The sequence below is a fragment of the Schistocerca americana genome, chromosome 3 (genome assembly GCF_021461395.2).
Source record: "Schistocerca americana isolate TAMUIC-IGC-003095 chromosome 3, iqSchAmer2.1, whole genome shotgun sequence".
NCBI lineage: Eukaryota > Metazoa > Arthropoda > Insecta > Orthoptera > Acrididae > Schistocerca > Schistocerca americana.
Window position 1 is genome coordinate 983460242 of NC_060121.1, and position 26061 is coordinate 983486302.

Consider the following 26061-nt stretch of genomic DNA (forward strand, 5'->3'; position numbering starts at 1 on the left):
CTTATCTTTTTGTTCCACAGAAAAGGATTCATTGTCTTTGTTACAGCTATTAATCCTACCAGTGATTTCATCGGTACTTGCACCTTGTTCATTAACTAACACGCCAAGGTACCTTGCCGTTTCCACACTTACAACTGGTTCTCCATCTACCTCCAAATTATTTGCTGTTCCACTTCCAGTGGTCAAGTGCTCACACTTCTTCATGTTCATTTTCAGGCCAACCTTATTGTATTCCTCTATAAACTTTCTTATCACATGGCTCAGATCATCTTCATCTTCTGCTAGGACAGTCTGCTTATCTGCAGGATACAGACCGCATACCTTGCTATCCTTTCCTGCCACTCCCATAACCTGCCTTTTTCTATGCCAAGTCTGCAGGAGTGCAGCTAGACACAGCTTAAACAGGATCGGTGACGCTCACGTCCATGCCGCATACCCTTATTCGCCTAGAATTCTCTCTATCTGCCTCTCTTTATTTTCAAGTTTCTTCACCTATTCAGAACACGAGGTGAATAAAAAAGTGATAATTCAGCTGGCACGAATTTTGGCTGCGAAAGGCAACGTTTTGCTTTGGCATACAGTTTTAATGCTTCGTGATAGCTCTCATTTCTTTGCAAAGGGGGAGGTACGGTATACACAATGTATTGTTAGGATGACACAGTATATGTCGGATAACCCTGTATATCAAAGAACATGCCCTACATCCTGAACACTTTCCATTATTCGGGTTTGAGTTACAGGTTTGTCTTATATGTTACCCTTTATTTCTCTTCTTCGTTATTATTTACAGAGTCTTCGTTCAGGAGCATGGTCGACTGGAAAATCGTAAACGAGAATATCAGGATGGTTCAAATTGCTCTGAGCACTATGGGACTTAACAGCTGAGGTCATCAGTCCCCTAGAACTCAGAACTACATAAACCTAACTAACGTAAGGACCTCACACACATCCGTGCCCGAGGCAGGATTCGAACCTGCGACCGCAGCGGTCGCGTGGTTCAAGACTGTAGCGCCTAGAACCGCTCGGCCACTACGGCCGGCATATCAGGATGTATCCAACATTTACTTGACGAGTAATTTTGATGGCCTTCCTATGGTAGGAACATTTTACTCTGGAATGCAGCAGTCGTGCAGGGGGAAGTGAATAACTAAGCTTGAACATCTTCACATGATTCTTTGAGGAAAAAAAGAAAGTCTGAGAAATGCTAGACCATGAGTTAGAATGCAACCTCATTGTTGATAGTTTGATATACAAAGCAAAGAAACATACCCATCTTCTGGAAACAATGCTCCCCGCTTTTATCTGATGAATTTTGATTATTTTTGGAAAACTCGTGTTGATCTATGGGAATACGGTGTGAACATAGATACTTTCAGCATTCGAGTCTACCCTTGCATTCAAACGAATTTTCAGGATCCTAGGAATTTAACTACCAACTTTATAACTGTAAATGTTTCGATGTTGAAAGCAGATGTTATTTTCACAGAATTTTATATACTATTATTATGATGTAATCTCTGCAAAGGTAGCCGAAATCAGTAAAATTAGTTTGCGTACACACTACAAGGTGACAGTGAAGACTGTACCGGAGTGTGAAACTGGTTGGGTGGGTGTCACGAGACTGAACTGCGAGGCCATCAGTCCCTCCGAGGGAGAAGTGAGACAGTTTGACAGTAAAATGAGTTAGAACGCAGCGTGTCATTCTCAATGGAGAGAAGTCTTCCGAAGTAACAGTGATTTCAGGTGTGCCGCAGGGGAGTGTCGTAGGACCGTTGCTATTCACAACATACATAAATGACCTTGTGGATGACATCGGAAGTTCACTGAGGCTTTTTGCGGATGATGCTGTACTATATCGAGAGGTTGTAACAATGGAAAATTGTACTGAAATGCGGGAGGATCTGCAAGGAATTGACGCATGGTGCAGGGAGTGGCAATTGAATCTCAATGTAGACAAGTGTAATGTGCTGCGAATACATAGAGAGAAAGATCCCTTATCATTCAGCTACAATATAGCAGGTCAGCAACTGGAAGCAGTTAATTCCATAAATTATCTGGGAGTACGCATTAGAAGTGATTTAAAATGGAATGATCATATAAAATTAATCGTCGGTAAAGCAGATGCCAGACTGAGATTCATTGGAAGAATCCTAAGGAAATGCAATCCGAAAACAAAGGGAGTAGGTTACAGTACACTTGTTCGCCCACTGCTTGAATACTGCTCAGCAGTGTGGGATCCGTACCAGATAGGGTTGAGAGAAGAGATAGAGAGGATCCAACAGAGAGCAGCGCGCTTCGTAACAGGATCATTTAGTAATCGCGAAAGCGTTACGCAGATGATGGATAAACCCCAGTGGAAGACTTTGCAGGAGAGACGCTCAGTAGCTCGGTACGGGCTTTTGTTAAAGTTTCGAGAACATACCTTCACCGAGGAGTCAAGCAGTATATTGCTCCCTCCTACGTATATCTCGCGAAGAGACCATGAGGATAAAATCAGAGAGATTAGAGCCCACACAGAGGCATACCGACAATCCTTCTTTCCACGAACAATACGAGACTGGAATAGAAGGGAGAACCGATAGAGGTACTCAAGGTACCCTCCGCCACACACCTTCAGGTGGCTTGCGGAGTATGGATGTAGATGTAGAATAATAATGTTACGAAGCTGATAAAATGCGGCACCTGTGCAAGCGAGAAGTAATTAAAAAACGGCGGTTAATTAACTGTCGCGTAGAGCAACTGATTTCCAGAACATGATAACACAGCGTGTTCAATATGTTCATACCTTTTTTTATTCGAAGATGAATTTCTAAGAACACCTTGTGAAATCTTTGGGATGCAGCTTGTAGTCTATGACGAAAACAAAAAATTAAGTAATCGAGCTATAATTTTAGTATCAAAATTGACGAAAAAATAAATGAGTTAAGAAAAATTCCTGAGTTGTTTGTTGCAGCTCGAAAAAACGATTATGGTCCAGAAGGAAGGTGAGATAGAAAGGAAGAGAATTTTAAATGAACATGTAAATAAGGCAAATACAGAGAAAAAAATGCTCGTATTTCAATCGCGCACAAACTGATTATTTAAATTGCGTTTCATCGTTAAACTGTGACCAGAAGCCAGAAAACGAGTTTAACAAGCAGACGTACTTACGCAATACCATAAAGTTTAGCGTGAAACACGAAAACGAGAAAGGAACCGAATAAAAAGTTAGGGCAAGTTTTGTGCTGAGAAGAATCCTACACAACGGCGAATCAACCGGCTCGTGTAAAACACAGCCGAGTAAAATAATTACAAGCGGGCTCAAGTTTACGAGCAGTATTAGTGTGTACAGACGCTCGCCCGGAATGAAAAACGATGGAATCAGACAGAATATTAATAAGAAATATGAAATAACTCTACGAGTTTAAAAGTTCGTTTTACGTAGACATTGCCGCAACCGGTTTGGCGTGAGAGCCCTCAACAGCGGCCGGGTTCCCGCTCTGCCTCGCACCACCCGTGTGTCTGCGGCTGCTTCGAGCTGTCACTGGCTTAACGCGTTGATAGGCTACTGTGAGTCCAGTCGCTCGAATCAGTTTGAAATATGTCGCCGGGACGCTATTCCGTATGTGCAAAATTATAGCCAGAGAACTATAATTTAGCTGTGGAATAACAAAACGAGCGCAATTTTATTAAGAGTGTGCCGGACAAAAACATGGAAACGATGTGAGAAATGCATTCTTGAATATAAACTTAGTTGCTAGCCCAGCCTGCAGGTTGCGTATTTATGTGACTACGAACGGCACCTTTGCAATGTCCTCAATATTTTGTAGGTATGAGTCGTGGTCAGAACAGAATGTTCTGTGTAGTTGTAAGCGCCTTATGTCGCAGCTATTGAATTCGAAGTTCGAAAAATTGCTGACGCTACTATTATAGGTGCTTCCGTAACAAAGGGAGCCGAAGAGTTTGGTGTTGCAAGAGGCACCAACTATGTAAGCGCATATTGTGAAAGCGGAGAAACACCGTCCGCTACATTAGAACCCGGACGAAAGTGAAAGACAGCCATTGAAGAGGATTGTGACGAAAAGTAAACGGACGTCAACTGCAAAAGTCATTGCAGAACTGAATGCCGCAACTCGCGAACACCGTCAGCAGCAAAAGAACAAGAAGGAAGCTCCAGAAGCTGGAAATTGCAGAACTAGCTGGGATTCCAAAACCACTCGTCACTGATAGTGCTGAACCCATAAAACATAGATTATGGAGCAACGGAAGAAATTCATTTGTTCGAATTGTAGCGCGCCCGGGGAAAATGTATTTATGTCCTGGGAGCAGTATATATAGGGTCTATACAAGGGCGATGTTCTTGAGTGTGCAATATTATGGAAATGGAAGGGGATGTAGATGAAGTGGGTGATATGATACTGCGTGAAGAGTTTGACAGAGCACTGAAAGACCTGAGTCGAAACAAGGCCCCGGGAGTAGACAACATTCCATTAAAACTACTGATAGCCTTGGGAGAGCCAGCCTTGACAAAACTCTACCTTCTGGTGAGCAAGATGTATGAAACAGGAGAAATACCCTCAGACTTCAAGAAGAATATAATAATTCCAATCCCAAAGAAAGCAGATGTTGACAGATGTGAAAATTACCGAACTATCTGTTTAATAAGCCGCGGCTGCAAAATACTAACACTAATTCTCTAGAGACGAATGGAAAACCTGGTAGAAACTTCGGGGAAGATCAGTTTGGATTCCGTAGAAATGTTGGAACACGTGAGGCAATACTGACCCTACGACTTATCTTAGAAGAAAGATTAAGGAAAGGCAAACCTACGTTTCTAGCATTTGTAGACTTAGAGAAAGCTTTTGACAATGTTAACTGGAATACTCTCTTCCAAATTCTGAAGGTGGCAGGGGTAAAGTACAGGGAGCGAAAAGATGTTTACAATTTGTACAGAAAGCAGATGGCAGTTATAAGAGTCGAGGGGCATGAAAGGGAAGCAGTGGTTGGGAAGGGAGTGAGACAGGGTTGTAGCTTATCCCCGATGTTATTCAGTCTGTATATTGAGCAAGCAGTAAAGGAAAGTAAAGAAAAATTCGGAGTAGGAATTTAAATCCATGAAGAAGAAATAAAAACTTTGAGGTTCGCCGATGACATTGTAATTCTGTCAGAGACAGCAAAGGACCTGGAAGAGCAGCTGAATGGAATGGACAGTGTCTTCTGGACCGACCCAAATTCCTAATTTCTGCACGCCTCTGACGTGATCCCTTTCACGTTCCTCTTTTGCTTGCCGCCTCACAATGTTACGGCAAAGGGGAGAACGATATTATACATCCACATTGAAAGAGTCGTATTGTCTCTCGACGCGTATCTGTACAATTACTAGCATCGCGGGGGTGGGGGTCCAAATTCGAGAATTTGACTCAGTGGATCTTTGTGGTAAAGTCCTATGCGACCAAACTGCTGATGTCATCGGTCCCTAGGCTTACACACTAATTAATCTAACTTCAACTAACGCTAAGGACAACACACACACACACGCACATCCATGTCCGAGCGAGGATTAGAACCTCTGACGGAGGAAGCCGTGCGAACCGTGACAAGCTGCCCCAGACCGTGCGGCAACCATGTGCCGCTCAGTGGACCTGACCTGTGATAAAAATGCCATGTATCTTAAAGGTGATACACTCCAAGAAAAACTGTATCTGAAATTTCAGCCTCAGAACTGACCCATAGCAAATACTGCATTGTAGCTGCGAATATTCTCGAAATAATTCTTTGATTTCTCTTCAGTTAATCGATTATTTGAGGTCCTTGATACATTGAGTTGAAAAATAAATTTCGTGTTAACGGTGGCAAATTCTCTTTTCCCTTATGGCGACACAATGTGAATGTCATTATATCCTGTAACCTCAGGTACGAATGATTTGCAGTACAAATCCTGCACAGTAAATTCATCAAACCGCAATTATAACTCTCAAAATAATTTGGAATTACGTTCAGCGCCCATTTAAATGTATCTTTCAAAACAAAAATAGTATTATCGTCATTAACGTTCACATTATCCCCTTTACATTGTCTACGCAAAAATTGTGTCTTTCTAGCTCTTCGTCTTTTTAGCCCAGATCCTTACTGTTCTTCTTCGAGGCATAGCCTAAAACGAATATAGTTTCTGAACAATAAGGAAAGTTGTGGCTATTCAAAATGAAGAAGCTGAAAATCAGGAACACTTAAAATTTTGTGGTGACGACACAAACGAACACAAAATTAGTTCCATTTACTACGAGACAGAAGTTAAGTCCAAAAACGACGCTAATAAATAACGCTTGCTGCCCCCCAACTGTTCCGTTACTACGTTTCGGGTTTTCGGCTGCTGACAGCCTCACGATCCAGCATTTGTGGCATTGTAGCTGCCCAGAATGCGTGTGTTACTGCAAATATTTAAATGGGCGATGTTAATATTTCAATATGGACGTCCATAGAATGTGATTTCACGGAACGTTGTTACTCTCGTGTGTCGTTTCTACGATAGCACCTGATCGGTGCGCTTGGTAGAAGTTGGTAGCAATGTGAGAGACAGAGGAAAACTTTTCTCGTGTGTATATGTCTCTTTTCTTTCACCTCTCTTAATGGCTACGTATACACATGATTTTTTTTGTGCACATCTATGGCAAAGTTCCTTTCGAATTATATAAGCTTCATTGGCCTCCTTGACTAATTATTTTTACAAACCTTAATTTTCGATGTTCATGTATTCAAATTATGTTCGTTCAATAGAACAACTGCATTACCGTTATGAATGTCCTCATTCCTATTACTTCCTTCACGAAGACTGTCTCTGTCTAGTTTTGCGTCTTTCACTCTGAACTGTTAGCATCATCCTTCTAGGCAGAGCCTGAAACAAATATAATATCCATATTATAAGGGAAGTCAGAAGTCACAGTTATTCAAAATAAAGAAATTAAAAATCAGGAACGTACTTCAAATTTTCAGATAACGGCGGCAAATGATCACAAAGTTACTCTTATAGAAAAGTAAGCGAAATAACGACGCCAATACACAACTTTATTTACAGACGTCCTTGGTGCGATATTTTGATTTTAACTGCTGACATCATCATCGGCATAGCAGTTGTCGCATAGAGGCTGCCCGTATGCATTTGTTACTTTCGTGTGTCATCTCTACAATACCAGCTGATCGACACGCTGATCAGAAGTATGTAGCATTTCAATTTTCGGTGTTCATGTGTTGGAGATTTTAAGGCTTGATAGGGAAGATATCATCAGAGTTATGAAGTTGAAAGCATCTACTTCCTATTACCTCTCTTAACGGCTATGTACACATATGTTTTTTTCTTTGTGCACGTCAACGACATAGTACCTTTTGAATTAGATAAGTTTCATTGGTCTGCTTGTATAATTAATATTAAAAATCAGTACTTCAATTTTCGTATTCACATATTAATATTATGATATGCATATTGTCTGTTCTTTTGGACACGTCCGATGCATATCATCATTGTCCCCTTGCAGGAATACATCAGGCTACGGGCAAAGGAATATGTGAGACTACAGGACTACAGGCAAAGGCGAATGTGAACAGGATCACCTCAGAGATGAGCAGCAGTTTGGAATTTGGGTCAGTCGGGAAGCATGTCGAGATGACCGGGGTAGTCAAAGCTACCATTCGCAAGAAGCGGAGCATCCAAGTACGGTTCAACCTAATATTCGTAACCAAACGGAAAGCTGTGTAACATTGCCGCTTTGGTCGTTGAAATAATTCGACAGCTATACTCTAATATCAGTGTCGGACCAGGACTCGAACTCAGATACTTTGCTTTTTGGGGACGTGTCCAGATGGCCGAGTCTGTCAAGTCGACTGTTCCCAACAAGTAGAGAATCCGGGTTTGAGTCCTAGACAGGCACAAGTTTTCAGTTGCAGCTTGTAATGTGAGAACGTGCCATCTATTGAATGCCACGCATAGCCAAGGCACAATGGTAGAGAAAGTGGAAGCTTATGCCATCTGTGGGCCAGGATCGAAGGCAAAGCAGAAGTGCTTCCGCCTGGTGGCAGCTAAATGAAAAAACGCTATGAGGGAGACACGTGTCTGGCTTGTGCTGCACTCTGACATCGAAGTAACAGAAGAATTAAACTAAATAATATTGTTACGTTTAGTAAAAATATAAATGTAATACGAGGTGCATTCAAGTTCTAAGGCCTCCGATTTTTTTTCTCCGGACTGGAAAGACATAGAAACATGCGTATTGTTTTAAAATGAGGCCGCGTTCATTGTCAATACGTCCCAGAGATGGCAGCACCGTACGGCAGATGGAATTTTACCCCCAGCGGCGAGAATGAGAACTGTTTTAAATACTTAAAATGGCGGCGTTTTCCTTACTTGAACAGTGTGCAATCATTCGTTTTCTGAATTTGCGTGGTGTGAAACCAATTGAAATTCATCGACAGTTGAAGGAGACATGTGGTGATGGAGTTATGCATGTGTCGAAAGTGCGTTCGTAGGTGCGACAGTTTAATGAAGGCAGAACATCGTGTGACAACAAACCGAAACAACCTCGGGCTCGCACAAGCCGGTCTGACGAAATGATCGAGAAAGTGGAGAGAATTGTTTTGGGGGATCGCCGAATGAATGTTGAACAGATCGCCTCCAGAGTTGGCATTTCTGTGGGTTCTGTGCACACAATCCTGCATGACGACCTGAAAATGCGAAAAGTGTCATCCAGGTGGGTGCCACGAATGCTGACGGACGACCACACGGCTGCCCGTGTGGCATGTTGCCGAGCAATGTTGACGCGCAATGACAGCATGAATAGGACTTTCTTTTCATCGGTTGTGACAATGGATGAGACGTGCATGCCATTTTTCAATCCAGAAACAAAGTCAGCCAGTCATCTCAATCGAAGCACACAGATTCACCGCCACCAAAAGATTTCGGGTAACCGCCAGTGCTGAAAAAATGATGGTGTCCATGTTCTGGGACAGCGAGGGCGTAATCCTTACCCATTGCGTTCCAAAAGGCACTACGGTAACAGGTGCATCCTACGAAAATGTTTTGAACAGCAAATTCCTTCCTGCACTGCAACAGAAACGTCCGGGAAGGGCTGCGCGTGTGCTGTTTCACCGAGACAACGCACCCGCACATCGAGCTAACGTTACGCAACAGTTTCTTCGTGATAACAACTTTGAAGTGATTCCTCATGCTCCCTACTCACCTGACCTGGCTCCTAGTGACTTTTGGCTTTTTCCAACAATGAAAGTCACTCTCCGTGGCCGCACATTCACCAGCCGTGCTGCTATTGCCTCAGCGATTTCCCAGTGGTCAAAACAGACTCCTAAAGAAGCCTTCGCCGCTGCCATGGAATCATGGCGTCAGCGTTGTGAAAAATGTGTACGTCTGCAGGGCGATTACGTCGAGAAGTAACCCCAGTTTCATCGATTTCGGGTGAGTAGTTAATTAGAAAAAAAATCGGAGGCCATTCTCGTATTACTTTAATATAATTGAATATTGTAATGCTATGGTATGTTAAATTGTAAATAGAGAACTTGACGTAATGTAAAATAGGTGTAATGTTTAGGTGTGGGGGGAATCCCCGAGAATGAGAACAGTGTACAGGTTGGCGCGTAATATTGGCGGTAGAAGTAAGTTGGCGTAGCTCTGAGGCAGAACAAGTGTTAAGTGGCGTAAAAGTGACTGCCGGTGTGTGCTACGGCAACGTTGCTAACAGACCATTTAGAAGTGAGCTGAAAACAGACATGGACTTCGTTTATCGTATGGCTACAAGCTAAATGGGCACTAAGGCTTGTATGACGCAGTACTTCGACGGAGGTGGGCTGTGAGCGGCAAACTAGTACGGTTTCCCGCTCTGTGGTACATGGCACTGCATGGTGGAATGCTGTGTGAATTGCGATGAGTTGCTTGTGCCAACCGGCGAGGTGTGAAGGGACCAGTAGCCGCATCCAACGGCGTGTTGTCATCTCAATAACTGATGAGGTCAGTTGGTGAGCGCACTTTGGTAGCAACGAGCTAGAAGTTATCTTACAGGATTTAACATTTTTAAATGTTTGGGTAATAAGTTGCCGTCTCTTTATCTAAGAATAGATGATGAATGCAGCTAGCCGCTATCTCTGTGTAATGTCTTATCTGTATAAACGTGTATCTGTTGCCTTTAAGATCCCTTCACCTTCACACTTAAATCTATACAGTAAAGTAAGGCTCTCCCAGTTCTTGGCTGATCCGTGATAAGACAGGCGAAAAATTTGACTAATGGAGGATTATTAGTATTATCTCTATTTTCATTCGCTCTCTCTCTTTCTCTCCTTTATCTATGTACAGTTTTAATATAATATTTCATTTCGTGAAATCAGCCAAATAGGATCTTTGGTGGTATCCTTCGTCTTGGTAATCAGCGGCTGGCTTGCTGTAAGAGATCTTTACATTTATTATTACTGTTAAACACTGCAGTCAGTCGGGACAATCAATCGTTTGGACAATTCGTTCCTTTTACGAAAGATTGCGAATTCCAGATGTGTACGAAGCCTTTTTGGACGATTTAACACAGACTCAGTGATTGCAGGCTCTCTTCGACACAGCTGAAACTTCCCCACTAATTACAGGGCCAACGTGATCATCAAATGATTCTGAAAAAAACTCCAGAACAAAAAAGTCACAAACCTTATTTATGGAGGAAATTGTGTATTAAATCCATCTCCATTACATGTCCAGATCTCCGGTGATTCCACGCCTTAATTATTTTCCTTTTGCAGTCTCTTTCTCTTCAAACAAACCGCTAGCGGCACAAATGTTAATTGGCTCGCTTTAGCGAGAAGAAAAGCTGAATATGTATCTCTCAGAAACACGTCAATCCCTCAACAGATACTCCAGAAGCTGTCCTAGTTACCACTCTTAACAACCATGGAGAATGCATATATGCATCTCTGTTATTTCAAAGAATAAACGCACTAGAAAACACTTTGGCGTCGTCGAGCTGTCGCCGCATATATTACGAGAAAATCAGATCAGATAACTTTTCCAAAGTGAATGAATGTAGATGGTTTGATTGAAAATGATTAATTGGTGCGTGGTAGAGGGTATTTTCTGTGGGGACATTATAAGGAGTATTATTATGAACAGTGGTTGTTATACCAATGCCATTACCAGTTCATTTACATTTTGTGAATCAGTCTGTGTAATAGTGAAACCAAGTTCTGTGCAGTGTGTAACGTTCGGAAGCAATAATAATTTTGTGGTTTAAATTGCAATCCCCGAGTGTAATCAATTATTTAAAGGAAATAGCTCATTATTACCCCATGTCCAGTGATTTCTATGTGCTGCAACATCAGTGAAAAGTCATGGTGCGTGAGTATCGGGGTAGATACATTATAAGAGAAAATAGTCGGAGTTAACGCCGAAATTGGCAACAGACAGCGCTTCATGCAACGGATGGAAGATTCCAGCTACTGTACCACCTTAATTACTATCCATCTGGATGTGGTGGCTTTTCAGTACACTTCCATAGTCAAAAATTACTCGCTTCCGTCCGAGCAACGTGATTCTCAATTAGTGTTTTCAGTAACTATATTGACAAGCAGAGCTACATTGTTCTTTAATTAAGCGCTCAACGAAATTGCTGCCGCCGCAGTAGACATTGTGCCTTCAGCACAATGCGAGCTCAATAACTTTAAATTCAGTAATTACAATTTGTGTAGTTTACATTAACCTAAAACAAGTTCAAGTATTTATCATGTGTGTTTGTTGTGAAACGATTTCAGACTGTGGTATTGTTTTAAATGAATAACGTCCTCCTGCTAGGCAATATTAAACATACAGAATTAAGTGCTCCCTGTTGGGTCACTTCAAAGAGATTATCAGTGCTACTAATAATCAAATATAGACGTAAAAATAAGTTTGTAACGCGCCATTATTATTATTTATTCCAAAACTTCCGTGTAGTAATTGGATCACCATAGGGTGTCTATTCAAACCTATTACACGCGAGAGCCGCTTTCCGGAAGTCAGATGCTGCATGGTCTAATAGTAATACAAGAAATTCGGGTAGTGGCATCGCAAGCTATTGAATTATTTTAATGCCCAAATGATCGATGTCATACAAATTTCCCTTTAATTATTGAATATGTCTTATAGCGCTGCTCACTTATGAGTCTTTAACTAATTTATACTTATCAGACACTCGTCTGACACTGCATGTCCGTTCTGTTGTGTACGCGCAGCATTAGCTTAGCCACTGTGGAACGCCTGCGAGCCAGCTGAAGTGACGAGGCGTGTGGCTGTTTTCCAGGCTTCTGGCTGATGCACTGCCACTTCGTGTACCACCAGCTGAGCGGCATGGAGCTGGTGCTGCAGGTGGGCGAGCTGGAGGACATGGCTCCGCCCCCGCGGGGATTCCCCACCTGCGGGGACTACCTGCCGCCCCTGTGACGGCGACAGCGACAGCGACAGCGCGACAGCGACAGCGACAGCGACGGTCCGCCGCTGCCCCGCCACATCTCACCACGCACTGACAACTCACCCACGCACATCCGCACTCTGTATCGCCAGTGATCTGGAAATAGGGCTGTCGTGGCTGATACCACCTTCAAGCAAAGAAAACAAAACGCATAAAGTGTCTCAACGGAAAGGCTTTAGTTGTTATTTATTCTTATGAATATTAAATCTTTTCTTTATATTAATATTGTGGCTTTTTATTGGATGACAGACCACGTCTACGAGGTGTGTGGAAAAAGTAAAGGGATTGATTTTGTTACCGAACAAAGTTGTTTTTTCGAACAATATCGTCTCGTAAATAAAACCGCCTTTTCTTGCTGCAACTAACTGGCCGGCTGCTGGTACAGTTGCAGGTTCGAATCCTGCCTCGGGCATCGATCTGTGTGAGGTCCTTAGGTTAGTTAGGTTTAAGTAGTTCGAAGTCTAGGGGTCTGCTGACCTCAGATGTTAAGTCCCATAGTGCTCAGAGCCATTTGAGTCTTGCTGCAACTTAACTTATTTTTACCAGACCCGTTTCGCCTTTTTCTTACTTTTGATGCATCTTCAGTGGGATCTAACACGATACAGTTTTATTATTTTTAGATAGTCGATCAGTTCACGTCCCGTTTTTTATGTAAATAAGTAATTACTTACAATTTGTTGGGACCTGCGTTTCCTCTCATCTGGTCTGGAGTTCGCACCACCACTTAATTTGCAAAACGTAAGCAGAATTTTATGTTCTGTACTTTTTCTTTCATACTTTTTCACCACGTTTCTTTTTCTTCTTTATGGTGCACTATTATTACTTTGCTACTAGTTATAGCTATTTGTTCGAAAACTGCACTTTTAAAGACGTAAATATTGTGAATTCATTTTTTATTTCCTCCTGTTTGGCTTGTTTACCTATATGTTGCCAATCTAGGGGAGTGTATGTTGAAATCTGATGTCTATTCATGATGCTTATCTCTCTCTCTCTCTCTCTCTCTCTCTCTCTCTCTCTCTCTCTCTCTCTCTCTGTGTGTGTGTGTGTGTGTGTGTGTGTGTGTGTGTGTGTGGTTTGGGTTGCAGAGAGTTGAATATGAATGTAATAGCTGTCAGAGAGTGGCTGAAAGCTTTGGTGGTCAGCTGATGTGAGTTTTGGTTTACATGTTCTGTGGAGGGACTCATGCAAAAGTGAGTGAAAAGGTGTTGGGTGGTATTATTATTACTATTATTATGTTAATAATTCTCTTTTGGAGTGTCATTCTATTACTTTATCTATTAGTGTACACAATAAATTGTTTGGCATGTGTACTTGGTCACTTAGCATGGTTTTCTTTCCTGCTTTGGTTTTCTGTATACGGTATCGTTCAATGTAGATGCCACTGAGGATGCCTTAGAGGAAGAAAAAGACGAAACGCGTCTGGAAGAAATAAATTAAGTTGCAGCAACGAAACACGGTATTATTTACAAAACAAATATTTCTGAATCTGCTGCAGAGGATGGCCACGCAAACAAACTTGTTAACAATATTGTCCCGTTCAAAGTAGCATCCTTCGGCAGCTATACAACGGCGGAGCGGTTGTTCCCGATATTGGTAGCAGCGGTGAAAGACTTCAACTGGTAAGGCCTTTAACAAATCGGTCACATCCTTTTGAATGTTCTCCAGAGTCCCAAAACGACCTTCTTTTAAAACATTTTTCAATTTCAGGAAAAGAAAAAACTTACAAGGACTCAGGTCAGGTGAACACCTTTTGAGATCAAAAATTCCGTGATGGAAGTGGGCGTGTGACACGGGGAGCTGTCATAATGTAGCGTCCACTTGTCTGTAGTGTCCGGCCTCACTCGATTCATCCCTTTCCTGAGTCTCTTGTAAGGACATCTTTGTAAAACACTTGATTAACAGTTTGTCCTGGGGGAACAAAATTTTTATACAAGTTCCCCTACCGTCAAACATTTTCAACGTTTTCTCGGCCTTCCAAAAATTATTTGTGCTGGCGAAAAACTTGTGCTGTTCATAAGGCCTGTTTCAGTTTTTCAAAGGTCACACTCGCGGATTCTCCAAGTTTAACATAAAACCTGATGGCATGACGTTGCTCTAAGTTCCGCTGTTCACTTTTGTAACACACAACAAAAACATAACTTTACTGATGGCGCTCTCAAAAATCACGTGGTGGCTGTACCGAGCTGAAACTCGGACTGAGCATGTGGAAAGGATGAAGACACAAGGTGTACACAAACAGAATAACGCGGCGTTGCCAGATTACTCGCAGTGCCATCTGTTCAAATGGTTCAAATGGCTCTGAGCACTATGGGACTTAACTTCTGAGGTCATTAGTCCCCTAGAACTTAGAACTGCTTAAACCTAACTAACCTAAGAACATCACACACATCCATGCCCGAGGCAGGATTCGAACCTCCGACCGTAGCGGTCGCGCGGTTCCAGACTGCAGCGCCTTGAACCGCTCGGTCACTCCGGCCGGCCCGGGAATGGAACCCAAGTCATTAGGGTTGACAATCTCGCGCTGACCACTTTTTTTTTTTCATTTTGTTCGTTGTTGATCGTTGTGTTTGGTCGTTGCGGACGTCACATGACATCCGTTAAAGTTGCTGGGTTGATCCTTCCACTCAGTTTTTTATTACAGAGGCCAACCAGCTCTCTGACCGAACACGCTACCGGGGGCGCAGAGCTCTTACACTCAGCTCCAACACCATATAAGGTGTCGTCTTCTTTCAAAATGTACTAAAATGTGGTTTAAGTAGAAGCAAATTACTTAGCACATTACACTTTGGATCGATAACAGTTGCTCGACTGAGAAAGCCATTTGAACATTTACTCACAACATCAAAAAAAGTTTTGCATCACCCTGGTTCCCAGAACTCCTGAAGATAGACATTCAGTGTGGATATTGTATCACAGACACAGTCCCTTTGACTGTTCAGAGATGTCACTAAACCCGCCCAAAGATGTAAACAATCATGCCTGAGTAGCGCCTATTAGTGGGGGTCGGACAGCCGATCAGTTCCAGTCATTCCACCAGGAAGGAGGTACACGGGTTGTCAGTAGTCCAGCCACGCCTAGACGGTCAATACCGCGGTACGACCGCGTTCGCATTGTTACTCTCTGCCTGGAAGGGCTCTCAACAAGGAAAGTGTCCAGGCGTCTCGAAGTGAACCAAAGATATGTTGTTCGGACATGGAGGAGATACAAAGAGACACGAACTGTCGGTTACATGCGTCGCCCAGGGCTGCCGGTGTGGCCGAGCGGTTCTAGGCGCTTCAGTCGGGAACCGCGCGACCGCTACGGTGGTTGTTGTTGTGGTCTTCAGTCCTAAGACTGGTTTGATGCAGCTCTCCATGCTACCTTATCCTGTGCAAGTTTCTCCATCTCCCAGTACTTACTGCAACCCACATCCTTCTGAATCTGCTTAGTGTATTCATCTCTTGGTCTCCCTCTACGATTTTTACCCTCCACGCTGCCCTCCAATGCTAAATTTGTGATCCCTTGATGCCTCAGAACATGTCCTACTAACCGGTCCCTTCTTTTTGTCAAGTTGTACCACATATTCATACAGTAAAGCTGCATGCCCTCGGGAAAAATTACGGCCGCAGTTTCCCCTTGCTTTCAGCCGCTCGCAGTACCAGCACAGCAAGGCCGTTTTGGTTAATGTTGCAAGGCCAGGTCAGATCAGTCAGTCATCCAGACTGTTGCCCCTGCAACTTCTGAAAATGCTGCTGCCCCTCTTCAGGAACCACACGTTTGTCTGGCCTCTCAACAGATACCCCTCCGTTGTGCTTGCACCTACGGTACGGCCATCTGTATCGCTGAGGCACGCAATCCTCCCCACCAACGGCAAGGTCCACGGTCCATGGGGAAGGACCAGCAGGTTCGAATCCTGCCTCGGGCACGGATGTGTGCGATGTCCTTTGGTTAGTTAGGTTTAAGTAGTTCTAAGTTCTAGGGGACTGATGACCACAGATGTTCAGTCCCATAGTGCTCAGAGCCATTTGAACCTTCTGCCAAGCACCATACAGTGGCTTTCGGAGTTGTATAGAGATGTGGAGGCAGATGTAGAGCAGCGGAAAAGTTGACTCGCGACGTGCTGTTATGTTTACCACACACCTGTCTGTAAGACACGGTGGCGTACGCCGCATCTAGCCACGTCATTCGAGCATCATACACGTCACATCTTCAGATGGGATAGCCCTTCCCGTGACCTTTGACCAGTCTATTTGTAAGTAGTTATATAAACAAAATGTTGCTTATTACCACGATAAAAATACTTTTACGATGGCGAGAAATGACACGGCCGTCAGCGACCGAGGAAACTAGGTAATACGGGTGGGCGTCGGTCGGGGGCCCAATTACCGGCTGTTTGTGGCGAGCGGTTCGTGCCGCCATAAGTCAATTCTGCTCGCCGATCAGATTGAGCGGGTAACGGAGTGCGGTCTGCGCTCGTAACTGCGCCTGGGGAACCACCTGCAATCTCGGGGCGCGGAAGGTCAACGCCGGCCGGGGAGAAAACGCACCACGCAGGCGTGTCCGCAACCAGGTGGCCGGTATGTGGGCGAGGAACACCGGCTCGTAAATGACACAGTCTGCGGTCTTATCAGGGAGCCCACTGGAGCCGTAATGGGCTTCATTAAGCAGATGCCGGTCGAGGAAGAAACTCCCGGAAAAAGAAACGCAAACTGACGTGCTCTCCCTGTCTAATTTATTCGCTAATGGGTTGAGTTATAACGGCACCACACTTTGGTTCGGGAGGCTACGGGATGAACAAGCAACTGATGATGATATTATAAAAATTGATGAGAAACAGTGCGAGGAATGAAATAAATAATAGTGGGACATGGAGGTAGCCGAATGCAAAGCTATAAACTGCTGACCTCATGTTTCGCCTCTTCATTCTTCAGTTGGGAATATTTGAGTGGGAGGAATCTGCAATCTCAGCAAACCTTCCGAAAACTTTAGTTGGAACTAGTGAACTGAAGCTGCACTATGGGACTTAACATCTGAGGTCATCAGTCCCCTAGAGCTTAGAACTACTTAAACCTAACTAACCTAAGGACATCACACACATCCATGCCCGAGGCAGGATTCGAACCTGCGACCGTAGCGGTCGCGCGGTTCCAGACTGAAGCGCCTAGAACCACTCGGCCACACCGGCCGAATAGTCAGTTAGTGTGTGACTGTCCAATCAGTAGGTGGTAAGCGGGCGATGGGATATACCAATGCATAAAAAGCCGACATGCTCATGGTGTATGGAGAGTGTAGGAAAAATGTAGTTCGTTCTTGAACAATGTGCGCGCCACGATATCCCAATAGACGTCAACAATCTCGGCAATTATTTATCAACCTCTTCAACCAGTTTCGCGAAAGTGGTAGTGTAACACCTAAGCAAAGTAACAGAAGTACTTCCGTTGTTTGCAGATGACGCTGTCGTTTATCGACTAATAAAGTCATCAGAAGATCAAAACAACCTGCAAAACGATTTAGAAAAAATATCTGAGTGGTGCGAAAAGTGGCAGTTGACCCTGAATAACGAAAAGTGTGAGGTCATCCACATGAGTGCTAAAAGGAACTTGTTAAACTTCGGTTATACGATAAATCAGTCTAATCTACAAGCCGTAAATTCAACTAAATATCTGGGTATTACAATTACGAACAACTAAAATTGGAAGGGAATACACAGAAAAAGTTGTGGGGAAGGCTAACCAAAGACTGCGTTTTATTGGCAGGACACTTAGAAAATGTAACAGACCTACTGAGGAGACTGCCTACACTACGCTTGTCCGTCCTCTTTTAGAATACTGCTGCGCGGTGTGGGGTCCTTAACAGATAGTCCTAACGGAGTACACCGAAAAAGTTCAAAGAAAGGCAGCACGCTTTGTATTATGCCGAAATATGGCAGAGATTGTCACAGAAATGATACAGGATTTGGGCTGGAAATCGTTAAATGAAAGGCGTTTTTCGTTGCGATGGAATGTTCTCACGAAATTCCAATCACCAACTTTCTCCTCCGAATGCGAAAATATTTTGTTCACACCGACCTACATAGGGAGGAACGATCACCACAATAAAATAAGGGAAATCAGAGTCCCTACGGAAAGGTATAGGTGTTCATTCTTTCCGCGCGCTATACGAGAATGGAATAATAGAGAATTGTGAAAATGGTTCGATGAACCCTCTGCCAGGCACTTAAATGTGATATGCAGAGTATCCATGTAGATGTAGATGTAGTGATGAAGCCACATTTACCAACCATGGACAGGTAAACCACCGAAACATACACAATTGCTCTGTTGACTAAGACCATTGGTCTCGTCAGGTGAAACGCCAGCGTCAGTGACGTGTAAAAAGTGTGGTGTGGGATAGCGAACCATCAGCTCCTAGGTACGTTTTTCATAGACGGAACACTTAACTCGCACAAATATCGTAGCCTCCTAACAGACGATGTTCCACAGATGCTAGACGGAGTAGGGAGAACCTGTGGTACCAATATGATGAGTGTCTGGTCCATATTGCACGAAGTACTACATGTCTTCACGAATTGTTTCCAAATCGTTGGATTGGACGCAGAGACCCTGCACTTCGGCAGTCCCGTTTCCCAGATTCGACACCTGTATACTTTTTCCTGTGCTGAAAGCTGCCGGACGCTGTCTACAAGGACGTACTAACTGCACACTATGATGTACAAAGACGTATTACTGCAGCTTGCTCGGACATCTCCACTGAAATCCTAGCACGTGCGAGGCAGCCATTCAATACCAGACTAGAAGCGTCTGTTGTCGTTGCCGGTGGTCATTTGGAACACAACTGTGATAATTGTCTCGTTACTGGTCAGAATCTGCATAACTAGAGTATACACTTGTGTTGTTGTTTAGTGTGTGCAAGCACAGTTATTGAACAAGTTTCAGTAAGGGAACTTTTCGAAATACGACCTCTCATAGACGACTCGCAGTAGAGTCCAACAACAAACACCACTGACATCGTAATTTATCCTACTTCTAAGTTTATCAATGTCAACAGACATTTTCCCATTGAAACAAGTGTACGTTTGCCAAAAAATACACTTTCTAAGTATTATTACAACCGGTTGATTGGCTAACAATACGGGCCCCTGACCACCAATCCTTTGTGTGAAAACCTCACATCAATCAATAACACTTTCCATTTCCGCAATATTTGTGGTGCAATTCTTACGTGATTCACCCTGTATGTTGTTCCTAAATTTCTCTTAAAACTCGTAGGACGTGTAGATTGTGCTTTGAGGTACTGGTCTGAGTAGGGAGCATGTACAGGGCTATTACAAATGATTGAAGCGATTTCATAAATTCACTGTAGCTCCATTCATTGACATATGGTCACGACACACTACAGATACGTAGAAAAACTCATAAAGTTTTGTTCGGCTGAAGCCGCACTTCAGGTTTCTGCCGCCAGAGCGCTCGAGAGCGCAGTGAGACAAAATGGCGACAGGAGCCGAGAAAGCGTTTGTCGTGCTTGAAATGCACTCACATCAGTCAGTCATAACAGTGCAACGACACTTCAGGACGAAGTTCAACAAAGATCCACCAACTGCTAACTCCATTCGGCGATGGTATGCGCAGTTTAAAGCTTCTGGATGCCTCTGTAAGGGGAAATCAACGGGCGGCCTGCAGTGAGCGAAGAAACGGTTGAACGCGTGCGGGCAAGTTTCACGCGTAGCCCGCGGAAGTCGACGAATAAAGCAAGCAGGGAGCTAAACGTACTACAGCCGACGGTTTGGAAAATCTTACGGAAAAGGCTAAAGCAGAAGCCTTACCGTTTAAAATTGCTACAAGCCCTGACACCCGATGACAAAGTCAAACGCTTTGAATTTTCGGCGCGGTTGCAACAGCTCGTGGAAGAGGATGCGTTCAGTGTGAAACTTGTTTTCAGTGATGAAGCAACATTTATTCTTAATGGTGAAGTGAACAGACAGAATGTGCGAATCTGGGCGGTAGAGAATCCTCACGCATTCGTGCAGCAAATTCGCAATTCACCAAAAGTTAACGTGTTTTGTGCAATCTTACGGCTTAAAGTTTACGGCCCCTTTTTCTTCTGTGAAAAAAACGTTACAGGACACGTGTATCTGGACATGCTGGAAAATTGGCTCATGCCACAACTGGAGACCGACAGCGCCGACTTCATCTTTCAACAGGATGGTGCTCCACCGCACTTCCATCATGATGTTCGGCATTTCTTAAACAGGAGATTGGGAAACCGATGTATCGGTCGTGGTGGAGATCATGATCAGCAATTCATCTCATGGCTTCCACGCTCTCCCGACTTAACCCCATGCGATTTCTTTCTGTGGGGTTATGTGAAAGATTCAGTGTTTAAACCTCCTCTACCAAGAAACGTGCCAGAACTGCGAGCTCACATCAACGATGCTTTCGAACTCATTGATGGGGACATGCTGCGCCGAGTGTGGGAGGAACTTGATTATCGGCTTGATGTCTGCCGAATCACTAAAGGGGCACATATCGAACATTTGTGAATGCCTAAAAAAACTTTTTAAGTTTTTGTATGTGTGTGCAAAGCACTGTGAAAATATCTCGAATAATAAAGTTATTTTTAGAGCTGTGAAATCGCTTCAATCATTTGTAATAACCCTGTATTCGAGATGCTGCAGGAAGCATTGTGTAAAAACAATATGATTCACTCTCTGTCGATACTTATGTTTAAGAACGATACTTATTTTCTATGACTCTAATAATTAATACATTTGAATTCAGGAAACTAATGCGGTAACATTTTTCATTCCTTAATGCTGATGAAGTTATGGGACTATGTCTAAAGATAGAGTGAATATGAAAAGTGACTTGTGAATGCTGCACGTCTCTTGTATTTATAGCAATGGGAATTGTTACCACATTACAATTTGGTGTCACAATCAAAGTAAGTTAATATCATTATTTTAACCAGAAAGCATGGGAAAGGGGAAGGAATTGTTTCAAAGATTTGTTTCTGTAGCGCCGAAACGATATGTTTCGCCGAAAATGGTTTTCTGCTAATAGCGCGGCGCCCTCTACACGTCACAGGGGTTTGCAAGGCGAATTTACAAACAGTCTGTAGGCCTCACTATGCAACTTGGATGCTACGAAGGTTGTCAGAAAATGTCTCATCGAGACATGAACAATTCGGCATAGTTTCGCTCTACTCTGCTACACATTACCGACGCTGAAATATCAGTACTCAATAATAAACCATGACCGTCTTCGAATAATTCTAATGGATGCTTCGTGCAGATGGTACACACTTCTATTGTAGTATGCTGTAGATTACCCTATTAATACGGAAAAAAAATATGAAATCGTAATGAAACTGTGACTGTTTGTTGCTATTCATCCGTAGTATTTCACCGTTCACTGCTCATAATTGATGAATGTAAGTCACAAAATACGTGAAGTCAGTGTTCTGGTAGATGATAATGGCGTACTGCGGTGACATGATAAAGCCAGTAAGTCGCTGGATGAGTTAGTTTAACACCTGGAAGATTGAATTAGCGGCATCTGTAACTGTGCACTGAGATTTCGAGTAAATGTCGTGAAATCTGAGATATTTCTTTGGCGATAGCACGGTATTTGTCACTAAAATGGAAAGTTTTTTCCTCGAAATAACAGTTTCACGACTATACTTCCTTATTTTTTTGTTCGCTATTTGTTTCGGAGTCGTAGCTTCGATTAAAAGAAATAAATAATAAACGTAGTTTCGGAGCTTTAATTCGAAGGAAAAATACGTTATTAGCTACGGAAAAAAACCGTTAAAAATAAAAAATCCTTATATTATAATGGAAGAGATCACGGAAAAAGGAGACGGTAGTGTAGCGACAATCTAAAGTCTCAACCCTCTAGAAGAAAGTGTCCTCCTATCTTTACCAATGGATTGTGGTCACACTCAAACACGCATTCATCGTTCAAAAATATTATAAGCCTCTCTGTCACTCGTGTTAACAACAGATAAAGGAAACGAAGAGGCGAAGAGGGATGTGGGATTTCATTATCAAACCTTCCAAATAAGTTATAGTGACGAAATACAACAAGCAGAATGTAGATCTGAACAAAAGTACGCATTTACTCTTTCCCGACAGAAGAAAATCATTAACCACAACGGAGTTAAATTAGCTATTGGTAGGTTTTGATTTAAGCGCCTATGGGATGATGCATGCACGTCAAATAGGTTAGCTCACAACGGACGTTATTCAACGATTTGAATAAACAAGACCGCTGCGACTGTTAGCATTTTTCTGAAGCTCGGGAATTTCTAAAACGGTCTTGTAGCCGTGCTAGGTTATATCGCGTCGTTTTCAGAAAGCAATTCCAGAAATTTACATTTCTACACCACCGTTCAGATACTGGCAACCAAACAAAAAGTGAGTATGGAACGGGAGAAACTGAACTGTGTAACCAAAACAAGAGCTTCATTTACAAAAAGCACAGAAAGCCACGGAAAATCTCAATTGCTTTACTGTGGTGTCTGAAGACTGCGTACGTATGAAAATACAGCGAGGTATAGTCTCCCTAACGTTGATGCATTATACATAGGTAAGACGTGTATATCTCTATTGTCTATTGTCAGACCACAATTTATGAAAGATGTTTATATTTTATTAATAGGATTAAGTAGGAATAATTAATATTTGTCGTGTTGGAAATAATTGTGGTAGCAGGGAATGTCTGCACCAAAGTATTGTTGGCAGGAGAGACTACACATTGATATAATTTTTAAAAAAATGGCGGGAGAGACCGCGTATGGACACATTTTAAGAAAAGAGCGGGAAAGACCGCGCATTGATACATTTTGTAATGGTAGCAGGGACTGTCTGCACCAGAAAGCATTGTTGGCGGGAGAGACAGCACTTTAGCGTTCGTAGGGAGTCAGTGGTAATCGAGATGTGAAGCGAGTCGGTAGCAGGTCTGAAGCGAGAGGTTGAGAGAAGCGGTGTGCCTGCCAGCCACCAGCTGTGATTTACAAGAGATTATAAACGGATGTACAGAGACATCAGCTAACTATTATCATACGAGGAACTAATATTATTGAATTATTTTTTTGAGTAACTCAAGACTACTGAAGGTATGTTTGCGCAATGCTAGTTGTAAGATTATTGTAAAAAGTAAGTACCATTTGAACGTTTACAAAATCATTTCATTCAGAATATAATTAATTTTTGCCAGCAATATTGCATTACTGATTATAATTCATCCCAAAAAAACATCAACGTAAAACTTTGCAAAATTATATTGTTGTCTAGAAAAAGTTTAACTATGAATTACGTAACTTCAGTCAAATTAATTAAAGAATAACGTCAGCTTTGCTATTAAAGAATAACGTCAGCTTTGGTAATAAATACAGCCACCTATTATGACAGCCCACCAGCAGCTAATACAGTATAGTGAAACAGAGTAAGTATATTCATGTCGCAGTTCGATCTAGCAGTCAGATGGCGATCCAGTAACAGTAAAAAAGGCAAGGAACAGTTTTGGGTTATTGCAGGTAACGACTGAGGGCCACGACGACGACACATTCTATGTTTCGTCGAAATAATCAGAAAATCATTTTTAATAAGCAGCATTTAAATTTGAATGCGAAGACTGAGAAAGAGAATTAATTTCAAAGGGAAGAGTTCATTTGTTATTATTAAGCGACAGATAGAAATCCTAAGGGAAGGTGTCATAGGTTATTGTAGAAGGGAAGGTTGCATAACAAAAAAGATATAGACGAGACGGGAAGGTTTCAATAGGGACTGCAGAAAGTAAGTTAGACATGTCGTCCCAGGCTAAGACCATTCCGCAACAAGACTGGCGCGTTGTAAGAAAGCGTACGTGTTGTCGATTTCCTGCACACACAGTTCTCTGCTGCGGTATGAATAACAGGTGCATCGCAGTGTGCGGGTGTAAAGGCGCGGTAGCTGGAAAATGTACTTCAGAGTTGAAGTACGCGTGGCAATACGACTCTTGTGGGCAAAACGTCTGAACTGCACAACGGTTCACCATGAAATTATCGTGATATATGAACCAAATGCAACGTCGCGTCCAGGCGTACTGAAACAGTCCATGTGAACAATGCCGCGCGGACGAAGGTGAAGCTGGTCAGGAAATCCAGATCTAGCTCCATGTGACTCCCATCTTTTAGGCACACTGAAATAACTTCTGGGGGGGGGGGGGGGTGGGAAGAGGTTTTCCAACGATGAGGACTTTCACTCAGCAGTTCTCGAGAGCTCCCTGGCCAAAGAGCGGATTTCTATAGTTGAGGAATTGAAGGACTGGTAGAAAGTGTGCGCCAACGATATCCCAATTTACGGACACTTGGCGTCTATATTGAACAATAGTGACATTTATCAGTGTCACTTTGAACCTTGGCCTGGCCACCATAGTAATGTGTAACTTACGTTTAGAATTCCCCTCGAAATATATATTTTATGGCAACCAGTTATCCAAGAGCAGCCTCTACTTCTGCCCACTCGTGATACTTGGCAACGTTTCGTGTATTTGTGGCAGGAGGCAGTAGCAGAAAGTGATGGGGCGAGGTCGCCTCTTCTCTGTAAAAAAAAAACCGGCCAGTGCGGTTCTAGGCGCTTCAGTTTGGAACCGCGTGACCGCTACGGTCGCAGGTTCGAATCCTGCCTCGGGCATGGATGTGTGTGATGTCCTTAGGTTAGTTAGGTTTAAGTAGTTCTAAGTTCTAGGGGACTGATGACCACAGATGTTAAGTCCCATAGTGCTCAGAGCCATTTGAACCATTTTTTTTCTCTGTAAAAAGTTGTTACAGTCCCTAGACTTACTCATCAAGAAAGCTTGGCAGAAGTGGTACTATAATTGGGCAGCATAAAACAGAAATGTCTTGTTTCATAGTAGCTATAATGGGAAAATCGAGACAGTGAATTAATTGAGAAGATCATTTATTCTAGAGTAGTATCCCACATGAGCAACAGTAATATCCTAAGCAAAGACAGTTTCGTTTTAAGAAGAGTTGCTCGACAGAGAACGCAGATTACAAGCTCTCTCGCCAAATTTTACTTGAATTAAGTAACTAAACAGCAGTGGTTGGTATTTCCTGTGACCTATGTAAGGCATTTGATTGTGTCAATCGTAATATTCTCCTAGATAAACTGAGGTTGTATGGAATTGGTGGTAATGTCTTATCTAACAAAAAGAATCGAGAAAATTGTAGTCAGTAATTCAACCAAAGTAACCAGGACAGATTCTTCTTGCTGGGGAGAAATTACTTTTGGGTTTCTCCAAGGCTCGGCAACGGCCTTGCCGCAGTGGATACACCGGTTCCCGTGAGATCACCGAAGTTAAGCGCTGTCGGGCGTGGCCGGCACTTGGATGGGTGACCATCCAGGCCGCCATGCGCTGTTGCCATTTTTCGGGATGCATTCAGCCTCGTGATGGCAATTGAGGAGCTACTCGACCGAATAGTAGCGGCTTCGGTCAAAGAAAACCATCATAACGACCGAGAGAGCGGTGTGCTGACCCCACGCCCGTCCTATCCGCAGCCTCCACTGATGATGACGCGGCGGTCGGATGGTCCCGATGGACCTCTTGTGGCCTGAAGACGGGGTGCTTTCTCCAAGGCTCAG

The 26061-nt window shown here is 43.1% G+C and overlaps 1 protein-coding gene and 1 pseudogene across 1 annotated transcript in view; both read left to right on the top strand.

The window, feature by feature from the left end:
• Positions 1-12430, top strand: part of LOC124606610 (L-ascorbate oxidase-like) — a 134920-nt gene extending 122490 nt beyond the window's left edge. The window contains exon 10 of the mRNA XM_047138595.1: positions 12291-12430. Coding sequence (XP_046994551.1) covers positions 12291-12430 — 140 coding nt within the window. The remainder of the gene's footprint in view (positions 1-12290) is intronic.
• Positions 12431-25725: 13295 nt separating this feature from the next.
• LOC124607922 lies at positions 25726-25843 on the top strand (annotated as a pseudogene).
• The last annotated feature ends 218 nt before the right edge of the window (positions 25844-26061 follow it).